We start from the raw sequence: 14,740 nt of genomic DNA, 5'->3' as shown, positions 1-14,740 counted from the left end.
TTTTCAGTGGCTCAGTTCTAACATGATGCAAAACCGTGGCTGAATTGAATGGTTGTTAGTTTGCTTCAACAAATACTGGTTCTATTTGCCCTAGCTCTATGCCCTCCCTGTTCCGAAGCAGCATGGCTGATAACAGGGAAGATTTAGATGCATGGGTACTTCCTCTGCATGTTCATATCATGCAGATGGCTGTGTGGAGGTGGGGGTAGGGGTTGGGGGTATGCCCACTGTCCCTCCCTATGCAGTGAGTCAATGCATGGACAAGTTGTCTGTGCTGGGTTTCTTGGTAATCTGAGAGGTTATTGCCAGAGAACAAGCAAGAATGGCTGCATCCAAACTAAGAGTAACTGCTTAATAAACCAACTTCAGACCCTAACTGACCATCGTTAGAGAGGAATGGCCTGCATGCATGAACCATTCATTAAACCATAGTTTAATTCAACCATGGATTTTTGTGATATATAATAATAGTGCTTATATACCATTCTTCTAGACTGATTAGTGCCTCACACAGAGCGGTGAACGAAGTCAGTGTTCTCATTATCCCCACGATGCAGCTGGGGAGCTGGGATTGAGAGGAGTGGCTTACCCAAGGCCACTTGCTGAACTCATGGCAATATTGGGATTCAAACCAGCAGAGTGCTGATTCACAGTCCAACCACTTACACACTATGCTACAGCAGTGCTTGATCTGGATTTAGCCAATGAGAGATCCCCCCCCCCTTTCCATTTACTTTAAAGGCTTTTACTGAACATTTGCAGAAGTTTTATGGGCATCGTTGCATTTTTCACTGGGGATTTTATCATAGTTCTGTATTATGCTGATTTCTGTAATGCTTCCTTTCTTTTGCATTTTACTGTTTCACGTTGATTTATCTGGCTTGGATCCTGTGTCATTGTTCCCTCTTGCTTCTCCCTGAGTGCAGCACAGTTTTACCTTCACTGCAGCATTCACTTCTTCTGATGCTAGTACTTCCATGGCCCCCACTTTGTGAAATGGCCTGCCTGAGGAGGTCAGGAAAGTTCCCACGCTACTGAATTTCCACAAAGTATGTAAAACAGAATTGTTTAGGCAAGCATTTCTGTAAAGGTAATAAGGCTAGAATACAATGGAATGGTTCAGGAAGGTGCTTTTTACAAAGAATGAGACCGTGGACTAGACCACTATGCATAGTATGCTTGCTTCTGTTTCTGTTTCTGTTTCTACTTATGTACAGTGCAATGGGCTTAGACTGCAGTAATTCTGCTTAGGATTGCACTGGTAATGTCACTTTCTGCATTGATTGACATATCACATCTAATAATTTCTACTTTGTTTTAGATTTCTGTAATCCTAGTCCAATTATATTGCTTATTAGATATCATATCCTGTTAATTTACTGATTTACACAGTGTATCTCCAAGCCTTGATTGACTTGACAGGTGACCATAATGCCCTGCCATTGCCCACAAATGCCTGCTGGTGGGGAGGGGGAAAGAGGAAGGAGGAAAAGGGGAAGAAGCCAATGGGAAGGGATGCTCTAACATTACTTAAGGACTCTGTGGGAAAACAATAGAATTTATAGGAAATGTCACAGCGTCCCCAGCGATGTGCTGATGTCACTTCTGGGTGCATGGGCGTGACATTGGCGCATCACTGGTGACATGAGCTTGTTGCGGGCACCATCTTGAAATTGCTCGTGAAGTCTCCCCACGCCAACAGAAAGTTTGTCTCCTGCCACTGTCAGGGGGGACCTGGTAATCCAAGCCTTGAGTCTCAGTAAGAGAATCAAGATGAACTCTTACATAAAGTAAATAAAGAAATAAATTAAACATTGTTCTTGCACATGCAGCAGAAGAAATAAGCACCACAGGGAAGGAAAACCTTTGCAGCAGCCTGAGATAAGCATGAGGTGAATAATGCCATTAGGAGTGTGCACAGCTAAATTCTCAAGTCAAAGACGTACACAGAAATGTCTGTTTTGAATCATTACCTTAATTTTCCAAAATGGTAACACAAATCCCAAGATGCTTGGGATTTAGGAAACCCCCTCCTGAAAAAAAATCCTTGGGTTTTTTTTTGTTCCAATGCCTGCCCGGCAAGCTGCATGATTCTTTGATTTCAGATCCTTGCAAGTGAGGAACATGGAGTGCTCCCAGCCAATCCCAACCAATGACAAGCTGCAGTCAGCTGCCTTCTCCTTCCCTCCTCCTTTAAGGAGATTTCCCTCTGAAAGTATAAAGCTTGGAAGAACAAGTGGCCATAGAGATGGAACACTTGGTCCAATTTGCTTGAAATTTGGTGGACAGTGGACAGGCTATAGTCATTCCCTTGCAATTTTGGAGTCATTTGGTTGAAAAATAGCCTCTCCCCCTAAAAGTCCCTAAATAATGGAAAAGCTGCCAATCTCCTTCCTTTATTTGTGTTTCACAGACCGTAACAAGGAAGTATGACAAACAGAGAGTTTTTAGCAGAAAGGTAAAAATTGTTATTGTCAGTCAGCCAAAGTAAGAGCAGGAAAATGAATTGAATACTGGCAAGGGGTTTTTTTTTAATGCCAGTGCCCACTTGAAGCTCTCCTTCTGTGAATCATTAGAGAGAGAAGTACGGCTGAGTAGAGAGGGACTTACTTTGGGGGTCTGTAGAATTGACTCCCAGTTTTCAGTCATGAAACTTAGGGGGAGTCTTTAGATTAGAGGGAGGACTGTACCATTGGTGCCATTGTCTTTATAAACAGGTGCCCCAGACCCTTGAATAGATTTCCCATTTAAAATAATGGTCCTGGAGAAAAACTATACAGATTTGACTCCTGAACTGGTAATATCCTACCTGGAAATAAGCAGTCACTGTAAAGTGCCCCCCTCCCAAAGTCCGAATCAGAAATCATCATGAAAGTTTTCTTGATGCACATCTCTAGATGTCATAGGACTGAAGACTTTTGTCTTTAGAGAGTAGCTTTTTTTAAAAAATGCTAAGTCTAATTTTCTTATAATTTCACTGATGATTATGGTGTGAAATACAAGAACAGTGCTCTTGTGGATGGATTTCCCATACATTTATTTCTTTAATGAGTAGAAGAATTAATCCCTGCATATTATTATGTTTTTAAAAGTATGGCTTTGGTTTGATTGTGTCTTGGCCATTAGTAACCAAATTCTATTCAAGCTGTTTTCTGTTCAGATAAAAAGAAAAAGGATCCATAGGCCATCCAAGTAGCTTCTGTTTTTTTCTTGGGTTTTCTGAGACATTTACACCTTGTGTAAACATGTGTGATATGTTGGAAGTTATTCCTTGTCCATGTGTCATTTGGTAGTCCTTTGGGATCAGACATTATGCATCAATAAATGTTATGTGGATAGAGTAGCCCGTGGATTCAGAAGCAAACCATACTCTTAATGGGTTTCATTTTGGCACAACTGTGCTTCCCTTGCAATTACCACTCCATGCAAACAAGGAAGTAGAATCATATGTGTACTTTCTAAGAGGAAGAAGTATATATCCTTACTGATTGGCTTGGGTGCGGAATTAGTCACTTGCATTGGCCATTTGTGTGATCTTTCCAGTGAGAATTGACATGTCGCTTCTTTATGGGAAGAGTCATGGCTCAGTTGTTGAGCACACATTTTGTGCGGAGAAGATTTCCAATCCAATCCGCAATTCCAGTTCAAGAATCTCAGGGATCAGGCCAAGGATTTCAGGGAAACACTCTTCTCTGCCTGAGAACTGCTGTCAGTCAGAGCAGTAAGCTGTTCTGCACTAGAGCAACTTCATATGGTCACATGAGACGAAGAACTCAAATGTCACAACTGTAGCTCGGCTGATAATGGTGCAAGATGATTTAGGCAGGCGGAGCAGAGGTGCAGGCAACCACCTTCTGTCTCATGCTGTTGCTTGTTTTTCTGGCTGCAGAGGATTGTACTCTTGGTATTTCAGCCTTGATCTCCTGTTCCTCTCCCAGTCTGAGTGTTGTAGTGCCCTGTTGACTGCTGTCTTTTATACCCTTCATACTGGGCTGGCGTCAGCATACCCTCAGGTGGAGTAGCTTCCAGGGCTGTTGACAGGGCCAACTGCTGTTGACCCCCCCCCATGCCTTCCCTCTGCCTGCTGACTTTTGAGTGCTCCCCTATTCATGCTTGCAACTACATGCATAGCCCAGCACCATCTGGGAAAGGGCTGTGGGCAGGGCAGCCACCTGTGAGCATGGGCAGTGGGAGAGCTCGCAAGCAGAGCATGGGTAGGATGCACAGGCAAGTCGAGGGCACATGGTGAGTGGGCAAGAAAGGAGATACAAGGAGGTGATCTGGTGATGAGCAGGGGAGGGGGTCCCCAGGAAATGTCTTCCCACTCCACCCCACCCCAAATCTAGAATCATAGTATCATAGGGTTGGAAGGGACCTCTAGGGTCATCTAGTCAAACCTCCTGCACAATGCAGGACATTCACAAATACACCTCCCCCCCCGACTGCCCCAGTGACCCCCACTCCATGCCCAGAAGATGGGCCAACCTGGAGCTTTTGGTGGCCCCTGGCTTCATCTGTCTTTATCCACCTATAGCAAGAACAAACAGAGGATATTACCTTTATTGTACTTGTATTCACTTTCTTCAACATTTGCCTCTTCTAATGGACTGATGGTTTTGTGGAAGTCTTGGATGCCTGGATAATATGAAGAACGGAAAGTAAACGGACATTTATAAAAGGATTTTTTTCCAGCGCTGAATGACTTTCTGTAGGCTCAGTCTTATGAAATTGACAAAGTCATTCACAGTTTAACCTACCTCACAGGGTTGTTGTTGTATGGATAATATAGAGAATCTTGTCATAATTTGCTTTGGGATCTCAGTGGGGAGAAAAGCAGAGTATAAATCCATAAGCAACATGGCATGGGGGTGCTTTGAATCTCTCCTCCTGATACACATGGTTTGATTGGTGGGTCTCACACAGCTGCTCTCGAGCTAGAAAATTCTCAGCTTCTCAGCGCTAGCATGTGAGGTGCGTGCAGCCCATGCTCAGAGAAGGGCCCGTCCCAGGAAAGGGGTTTAAAACATTGCCGCTGTCATTCTGTACCAAAAGCAGCAGCACCCAAAATATTAGCAGCGAGGAAGACGAAACAAATCTTCTTTGCACTCTCAAAAGACCTCACAAGCTCTTAGTGCAGCAGTTAGAGATGGAAAAATCATGAATGGCGACTGTCAGAAAAAATCTGCCTTTCCTTCTTCTCCCCCTTATTTTCATGCCTGGACCACTTAATTAGTCCCAGGAGATTGTTTCCTGGATGGATTTGACTGTTTGAGCCTCACCTGCAATCTCTTCAGAGAGGGGAGGGCAATTCCCCTCCCTTTATATTTTAACCCAATAACAGCCAAACACTGTGCAAGGTTTATGCGACATTACAGACCCGCTTTGTGAATTTCATAGCGGCTTATATCCAGTCGCCATTGTGAGGCTTGTCGCTATTCTCTTTTCCTTTCTTTATTATCTCTAGCCTCTAAAAATGTGGAGGTAGCCCTTGATGAATTTCCTAGTGGGCTTGTGGGCCTTTGGCTAACCTCTGATGGGAACAGAGTGTGGATCTAGCAATGCCATCCTACTCAGAGTTCTAAGCCCTTCTAAGCCCATTGTAGTCAGTGAGTTGAGAAGGGTATGAATCTTGCCTATGACTGCACTGTATTTGTCACTTCTGTTACTTCAACAAGGCACTTTGTATGTGCAAAGTGTTGATAAGTATTGCAAATCCAAGTGGCCAGTAACAAAGACGGCAGTCAGGTTACTCCTTATGGACCACCGTTTCTCTGCTCAGGAACTACTGTAGGAAAATGAGGTTACGTTGAGACCCTGGTTCTAAACATCAGCGTGTCTTGCTTGCAGAGAAATTGCCCCCTCCCTTTCTTTGCAGAGTTTTTCAGTGACACCGATCCCTTTGTTTGATGAGATCCAGGCATCTTGCTTTCCTACTTAATCATGTCAAAACAACCGCATTTTTGGAGAAAGGAGGGGCAGCCGCAGAGGGAATACACAAACAACGACTTCCTTTGGTGTGCTGATGGTACTCGATATGGAAGTAAAATGAGTGTCAGGAACACTTCAGAGGGAAGGATGCTTGTTGCCAGGCAGAACTTAAGCAACTTTAAAGACATGCCGCTTCCCTAAGATGCCGGGTGTCCCAGTAATGAAGTAGTGCCTGTTTTGATAGTTTTAAGAGTGTAAAGCGATCTGCCCTTTGCGCCCAAAGCTCCGGATTTCCATTTGGGTGGCTGGATGCAAATGAAAGCTCTGGAGATCAGTGAAATTAAAGCAGTTTGATGATAATGCTTCCCCCCCTCTCCCTTTTGTTTTCCCTCTTAGGCATTTCTGCACAGAATTAAACAGAATGCTGTGGACAAAGCTGAAAAATATATTACAGAGGAAAACGTCAAGGTATTTATTTCAGAATCTTTGTTTTTTTTCTTTGCAAATTCTTGGAATAACAATGACACAGTCCATTTCAGTAGATACCAAATGCTGACAGGGCAGGTTCATATTTATCTTAGCAGCGGACTGTTGTGAAGTGGTAAAGTCAGAGGATGGCTGCAACATTTCTAACGCATGGAGATTCTGCATCTTTTCCTGGTGTGGAGATGCAGTGATGGTAGAAATTTCACCTCTTCATTGCAGTCTGTGATGCTGCAGTTAAAGCTACAATTCCTCTTCTATTTTTTTTTTAAAAAGTCAAGTCCCAGCTCTGACCTCCACTCTGGTGTGCCTTTTTCTCCTGGACTGCTGGAAGGCAAGTCGGATGCACCTTAGGATGCCAGAATACAACATGGAGGTTCTTCCCTTTCAATCTATTGTGCAATTGTAAGATCAAGCTTCTCGGTGCCTTCTGCACCCGTTTTGCCACCAGTCCTGCCATACAACCACCCTCCTCTTCTCTGAGATACACCTGTGGTCTCAGACACTGTAGGGAGTGAGAGGGAAACAGGTGGGAGAAATGGTAGCCTTATCAACACACCATTTGTGGAGGGGATCTCTGGCGTGAATTTTGCAACCCTAGATCCTGCAATCCGTGTTGCCCCGGGGCACGGGAGCCACTGGCCTTCCTGTTTCCTTCCTTCATCCTCTGGAGCATTCTGTTTTTGTGACCCTCTCTAGGTCATAGGTTTGCCGACAGTTCGTTTCTTTGTTTTCATCAGGGTTCGTGTGCTTGTAACAGCTGTGCGACAAGCAGAGATTCAGCCAGTGAAGTGTTTTTCCCTACCTGCAGATGCAGCAATTGGAAAGATGCTGATGAGCAATATTCCTGTTGTTTTCTGTTAATTTATCACTGCCCAAGCTACTAAATATAAATGTCACATGGCAAAATGCCACGTCCAGAATTCATTTGCTATCGGTAGGTGATTTGCAGTGCAGTCCTCAGCACAGCGATGCCCTTCTAAGTCCATTGAAGTCAGCAGAATGAAAAGGGTGTAACTACATTTAGGATTGAACTGCAGTCCTGTGCCAAGTTACTCTGCTCTAAATCCATTGATTTCAATAAGCTTAAACGGGAGTAAAGCTGCAGAGGATTGCACTGTAATGTGTTTGTGGCTGAGCTGCTTGGGGGTATCTCTGTAGATGTGCCTTGATTTTTCTCTTACTCCTTTGCTGGAGCACTTGAGTGCTGGAAATGGAAAGACCGTATTTTCATGAATTGACTGAAGTAGGATTCAAACCTCACGTTGCTTATTTTCCCAGTTTGAAATCCTTTTGGTGTTCACTATAGCAAATAGTCCTATGTAAATTTTGTTACCTTGACTCCGTTTAAATTTATTATTCAGGCTATAAGCTTATGCATGCGTACTTGGCATTAGACCCCACTGAACTCAGAAGAAAACGTTAAATACGATGAACAGATCCTTAAGAATTCCCTGTTGCTTATCCACCTCACACCTGAGAACCCTCCACTTATTTGTATTTCCTATTCATTCCTCTCATGCTTGATTAAAGCTTTGAGCACAGATGCATGCCTCCTTGCTTGATATGATCTAGTTTTTGATACTGGAAGTTGTAGAGTGTTGTGGCTACAGTGTCAGACTAGGAACTAGGAGACCCAGGTTCAAATCCCCCCTCTTCCATGGAAACTTGTTGGTTGACCTTGGATCAGCCACACACTCTCAGCATAACCTACCTCACAGGGTTATTGTGATGATTAATGGGAGGAGAGGAGAACTACGTAAGTCACTTTGGGTCCTCACTTGGGAGAAAGGTGGGATACTAAATGAAGTAAAATAAAAAATAAAAATTGCCTGTGATTGTCAGTTCTTTCACAGCTGATTGCTTACCAGGATGCTTATTTCCTCTTCTTGGGCTTCCACACAGTTGCCTAGCCAGGGGGAGCAGTGTGTCTGGAAGTTACACCAGTTCATACAGACAGTGAAGCCATAAGCAGGTCATGAAGTTGCAAAAGGACTTCATGAAACTTGGTGAAGAGGCAACAGAGCAGCAAATTTAGACCAAATGGGTTGGATCCTGCCAGCTTTCCACCAGTGGAAGAGTTTCAGCTTCCCTTTCCCCCGTCAGCATCCTCTGAACTCCAAAACGGATACTGATAACTGTGTAAGAATCTTGTGGCTAAAATGCCACAGGGCTGTGGAGCTTAGTGAAGAGGGGAATTGGGCAGGAACATCCCTCTTCCTCAGCAGAATATAAACCCTATAAAACCGATAGGGTTTAATCCAGGAATCCATCTGAGGAAACTTCTGTTAACTGCAGATTTTCCACACATTTCCATTTCCTCAGAACTTTCTAAATCTGAAAATGTTTATTCCAGGGCCATAGGACTGTGTGGACTAATAGCCATATGGGTTAGGAGGCTAAGAGAAGAGAAGTTTCTCTTTCTGCCTCTCCCGTCTGTGGAACTCCGTGGACAGAAGAAGGATCGATTTCATGCTCTTTACTCATTAGCCCCCCCATGACTACTACTACTACTACTACTACTACTACTAATTAAATTTCTAACTCGCCCTTCCCACAAGCAGGCTCAGGGCGAGGTACAACACTTATAAAAATATAATACAAATATTAAAGCAATTCATAAAACAACCTGTATTAGTCCTTGTGGGTCCATGACCCTAGGAATAAACTTACCCTGTCACAAAGGATGACTGAGGGAAGAGGAACATGGGAAAATCAATAACCTTTTTGTATGTGGACTGCTGGATCTAACCTGTAGTAAGAACAGGAGGTGGGCTATTGCCTTACGCATTGCCCAGAAATTACTGGACTAGATGGATCTTTACGTTCTGCATTGACACTAACTGGCACTAACCAAGTGGATAGTCTTCAGCTGATTGAATGATTTCGATACCACCTTTCCTTCAAAGTATATTTAAGGTGTTTTATAAAATACAAGCAATAATAGATTTAAAATAAAAGATACTAGGCAAGAATAAATGGTACATTGAAGCAAGGAAAAGCCGTTCAAATTCAGAGCAGCTAAACTATACAGATAAACAAAAACACTTTCCTCCGTATAAGATAACCACCTAATGCTAAAGGCACAATAGAACAGGGGCCATATGCACTTGTGCCAAAAGAAAAGAAAGTGCCAAGCAGACCTTCTTTGGAAGGGTGTTCTGCTACAGAGAAGGCCAGTAGTCACCCAAAGAAGGATGGCCTTCTGGTGATGATCTCAGCTGCTGAGTAAGAAAAAGCAGTCCTTCAGTTCAGTGGTGAGTTGCTTAGATGGTGCAGGAATCTTTCATGCACCCACCCAACCCAAGACCTTGGAATGACTCCATTGACACTGACTTTTGAATTAGACAATCCCAAATAGATTTCTCAGTCTTCTGCTTTAGATGATCACAGCTTGAAAGCGACACAGAAACTTGGTCCAAATCTTTGCAGTCGTCTGCATGTCTTATGATAGGAATATCTTAAAACAAACCCCACTGGCAAATTGGAAAGCCCTCCATGGCTTTGACAGCTGGCTGAACTGAGGAGTGTCTTCAACAGGAAGCAAGAAGGTGATGACAGATGGAGGTCTATGCCTGCCAAGCAGATAATTAAAGCCAATCAAAACCCATTAACATTGTTGGCCTCTGCTCCGCAGCCCAGTGCACGCTGACAGGGGGACTGCAGACGTAACAGGCAGATCAGGCAATAAAAACATGAGGAATGCACCCCTATTGGGCAGGTCCTGGCATGGAATTGGGGTTTGGCATGGCTGGATACCTGCTCATGGAGATGCTGGATTGATTGCCAGTTTCCCAAGGGGAGAAATGCCTGGGGTAGTGTGAGTGTGGGAGAATTGTGTTGTGCTGCATCTTCTTTTCCCAGTCAGCCCAGATACCAAAAAGCAAAGACTTTTAGGAAGGAGTGTGAGACTGTAGCAGTCTGTTCCCTCCATCATTGCCACTATTGTAGAGAAATTAACTACAAATATACCCACGATTGAGAGGAATGTGGCCACATCTGGGAGGGGAAAGAGAACTGTGATGGTGGGGTACATGGAAACCCTCTCCCAAAGTAACTTCTGCAGCCAACCAAGCACCTTTTGTGAAACCAAATGTGAGCACTTCTGAAGTCTTTCCCCATCATCAGCCACCCTCCCTGGCTTGGAGTTTCCAATGAAAACAGTTTTTTTTTTTCAATTTAAATTTTTTATTAAACAATAACAACTTTCTAATACAAATGACAACTCGATGTATATAACAACTTGGTGCATATAGGATGACAGTCGTATTGTAGGGCTAACATATCAATCGTATTGAAAACAAAATTTTTTAAAAGTGTAATACAATATAGCAATGAGTATATCTTTGAATATGTTATCATGGCTCTAAACAGTGAACTTTAGTATTAATTTTTATTGTTCTAAAATATTACGGTATAAAGAACTTGAAGGCGGCATACTTTTTTTCTCAATGAACTCAAAGAAGGGCATCCATTTCTCATAAAAATTTGTTTTCCCAGTAAGTGAATTAGAACCTTGAATCCTATCAGTAATTTTTTCAATTATAAATTGGTCCCAAACCCGAGAGTACCACTGTGACATTGATGGGGGGAGGTGGCTTTTCCAATTAAGAGCTATTAAGGACTTTGCTACGTTCAGGAGACTTGTTATGAGTTGACGATATATGTTTGGGATCTGTACCTCATGCCAAAGGTCAAGGAATATCAATTTAGGGTCTATTGGAATTTGGTAAGTTGTTATATTTTTAATTTGTTCTATGATATCTCCCCAAAATTTATGTATAACGTCACATTGCCACCAACAGTGTGCGTAAGTGCTGATCTCTCCACATTTTTTCCTGCATAAGGGGGAATAAGATGGAATAATTTTAGACAGTTTTTTGGGAGTGCTGTACCATCTTGTAAGAATTTTAAAAGTTTGAAGTCTTACATTATGAAAACAATTTTATGAGTGACCTTGGGCAACTTCTTCTACTGCCCCAGTCTTAGTACGTAGGAAACCATTCCCTGATATCTGGCTTAAATTTTCATTGCTGTAGCTTGAGCCTTTTTTCTTTTGGTTAGTCTGTGCTTTTCTCAAGATATCTGCTCAGTAGTTTGGGCTTGGTTTCCTGATGAACTGTTGCCAGTTTTCCTCCATGCCACACCCCCATCTTAAGGTTACTAGTCCCCTGGTGGGATAAGGGAATTCCCTACTCCCAGCCTCCACACCTGCCACCATTTGCCTAACCGGTAGGGGGGAAAGCATGAGCCCATGAGGTCTGGAGTGTGCCCCCACACGTTCTGGGACTCTTTCTTGTTGTGCCAGGAATTGCATCATTCCTGGTGCAACAAGGAAGGGAAGGCCGCTGATGAAAGTCAAAGGTAAGACCCCCCCATGTGCTCCCACGACCCCACCCCCAGGTTGGGCTCCAGGGAACCTGGCAACTCTACCCTGTCCTTGTTTGTCCAGGATATGTGGAACCCCTTACCTTGTCTGATGGTTGCCCGGCTTTGATGCCTTTGTTATCATAATAGTAGCTGTCCAGACTGTTGAGATTCACAATGGCACAAAGTGGATAAACAATTTGGAAATCTCTCACATACTCCTCCAGATCTCCCACTCTGGGGCTTGAGGAGATTAATTTCTCCCCTCTGCCCCTTTTTTTCTTTTCAAGTGAGCTATTCTTAGGGTGCCAGTCTTTCTGTTTCTTTCTCCATTCTCATCAAGCTTTTTCCCTTTGATTGATTTTCAAAGTCAGTCCGCCAAATAGTAAGTCTTTGGTGGGAGGCCTGTTTTTGATACCTCTTTATTATTATATTCAGTGATGAAATTAAAAGTTTCAAAATAAATAAGGATGATTTTAGTGTACGAGGGTGTAGCTGAAAGCCCTGCTCTGCTTACTTTCGCAGTTATTACTAGAGATTTCTTTGTATTGCAGATTTTATTTTCCAACATAGAAGACATACTTGATGTTCACAAAGAGTTCCTGACTGCCTTGGAATTTTGTTTAGAACCGGAACCTCAATCTCAGCATGAACTTGGAGATGTTTTCTTAAAATTTGTAAGTACAATATATTAAAATGCTGTTCGACAGTTCATTTGTATGATGCTCCATTTCTTCTGAGGCTTTGTGATTAGATGTTGACAATATATATGTTGTACACAAATAAATGAGAAACATTATTATGTTTATAAAACACTATAAAACCTTTCAAACCTGGGCCATTTCCACACGGCTTACCTTTTGCCGGGATGCAGCGTGTTCTCATATGAAATCGCGCCAGGAAGACGTTGTTATCGCACGATTTTGCATGAGATCATACTGTTATTGTGCGATTTTGCGCTGCATCCCGGCAAAAGGTGTGTGGAAACGGCCTTGGTTGAGCCAGAAAATATCTTTGGAACTCCTCCTTTTCGCTTTGTGGAAACCATTCACATTTTAAAAACATTTTGTTTACTTCATTATAAAACAGTTTCAAAGGGGTTCCCAAATTTAGAACCAGTGAGGAAGAAAATAATTACAGAATAAGTTGAAGAACTGAAAATTTTCCACTGCTGCCCCTCCACCAGACTGTTTGGAGCAAACCTTGGGTATATTTCCTCCCTTATGTTCCTCTTCCCCACCCACTGTGAGATTAAATGAGTATATTGAACTACTTTATATGGAGTCAGCCCATTGGTCCATCTAGCTCAGTATTTTCTTATCTGACTGGACAGCTCGCCAAGGCCTCAGGCTGAGAAAGATCTTTCTTGACACCTAATAATAACATCATAATAATAACAACAACTTAACAACAACAACAACAACAACAACATAATGATGATGATGATGATGATGATGATGATGATAATAAATCGAATAATAACATTGTTTCAGTTCCTGAAATTGAGGGAATATATGGGTCTAAGGCTCACTCCTGATGTCTCCCTGGATACAGTCTTAGTATTAGACCCAGGAGCTTTGTTATACAAAGGGCTACCATCTTTGTACAAGGCTTCCTTATTTATCTACTTCCTTTACATACACTCCTCCTGCCTTTCTTCCCAGTGGGGACCCAAAGCCACTTACATTGTTCTTCCCTCCTCTATTTTATCCTCACAACAACCTGGTGAAGTAGTTTAGGGTGAGTGTGTGTGACTGGCCCAAGGTCACCCAGTGAGCTTCCATGGCAGAGTGGAGTTTTGAACCTAGGTCTCCCCAGGTCCTAGTCTAGCACTCTAACCACTACACCACACTGGCTTCCTGCAGAAGGATGAACCATTATTGAGGCATAGAGACATTTTGATAAATGGAGTAGGGCTTTAATAAATTAAATTGGTTAAGAAGGTACTGCCGTAAAGGGAATAGGGCTGTATTTTATTCCCCTGTTTATTGTATGTCGTATCATACTGCATTATATTCTCATTTTTGTAATCCAGTTATTGCATTGTTTATGGTATGTCTTGTACTATGATTATTGCATTGTGTTTCTACTTTTGTGGTCTACCTTGAGTTGGAGGGCAAAACTAGATGTTACAACGTCTCTGGGTACGACCTGGGGCTGGCACTGCCATTTTAGAGCTGAATGCAGACCATTTAAAAATGCCATGAGGCCCTGATCCTGATTGGGCCTACAGGGCAGTAGGACTGGGCAGTCTTGTTCTCCCCCCAATGCCTTTTCAAGAGCTGAAATAGCTGCCCCCCAAGCATTTTTGTACTTGAAAAAATGTGTGTATGGGTGGGGGCCTGTTGTGTATCCTGTGCTCTACACGTGAGGCAGGCCTAGACGTCTCCGGAGTAAAGCCCCTGGCTTGACTGAAGTTTGGAGCTGAAGGCAGGGGCTGGGACACAGGGCTTGCACCCATGGACCCACTGATACAGCAATGCAACTTTCCCAAGCTTCCCACTCATACGCTTCCCAAGCTGCTAAATAGGCTGGGATTTGTTCTGGCTCAACTGCACTTGCTGGCAGGTGTTGAGTCTCCTGAGACAGAGCTTTGCCTTGGCTAGGATCCTGTGAAGCAGCACTACTCTCAAAGCCCTGTTCAGGCTGGGGTTGCATGCTGTCAGTCAGTCACTTCACCTCAGCCCAGGCCTTCCGCCCAGGCCTTCTTTGCTTCAGCCCAGGCCTTCTGTCGATGCCGTTTTTGTGGAGTGGGAGCCAGTCTTGAGGGACTACAGGCCTGGGTTCATGTCCTGCCTAGCAGAGGCCTAGTGGTTATCTGGTGGCAAGGTCTTCCTGGCAGGAAGGCCTCTGGTGCTTCAGCGTCAGACCCTCCTGATTCTTCTGGCCCTTCTGGTTCCCTGGCCTTGGATCCTCAGGCTCTTCCTCTTAGCCCTCCGAATCAGAATCACTGGGGCTGGTC

At 43.4% G+C, this 14,740-nt stretch overlaps 1 protein-coding gene across 2 annotated transcripts in view; it reads left to right on the top strand.

The window, feature by feature from the left end:
• The window catches only part of PREX1 (phosphatidylinositol-3,4,5-trisphosphate dependent Rac exchange factor 1), a 301,144-nt gene that overhangs the window by 110,602 nt on the left and 175,802 nt on the right, over positions 1-14,740 (top strand). For both annotated transcript variants that reach the window (XM_054981047.1, XM_054981046.1), the window contains exons 2-3: positions 6,325-6,396; positions 12,333-12,455. In XM_054981047.1, the coding sequence (XP_054837022.1) occupies positions 6,325-6,396; positions 12,333-12,455 (195 nt within the window). The remainder of the gene's footprint in view (positions 1-6,324; positions 6,397-12,332; positions 12,456-14,740) is intronic.

This window comes from Eublepharis macularius, chromosome 5 (genome assembly GCF_028583425.1).
Source record: "Eublepharis macularius isolate TG4126 chromosome 5, MPM_Emac_v1.0, whole genome shotgun sequence".
NCBI classification, from domain to species: Eukaryota; Metazoa; Chordata; class Lepidosauria; order Squamata; family Eublepharidae; genus Eublepharis; species Eublepharis macularius.
The sequence above is the reverse complement of the archived record's forward strand: the minus strand, read 5'-3'. Positions and strand labels throughout refer to the sequence as shown.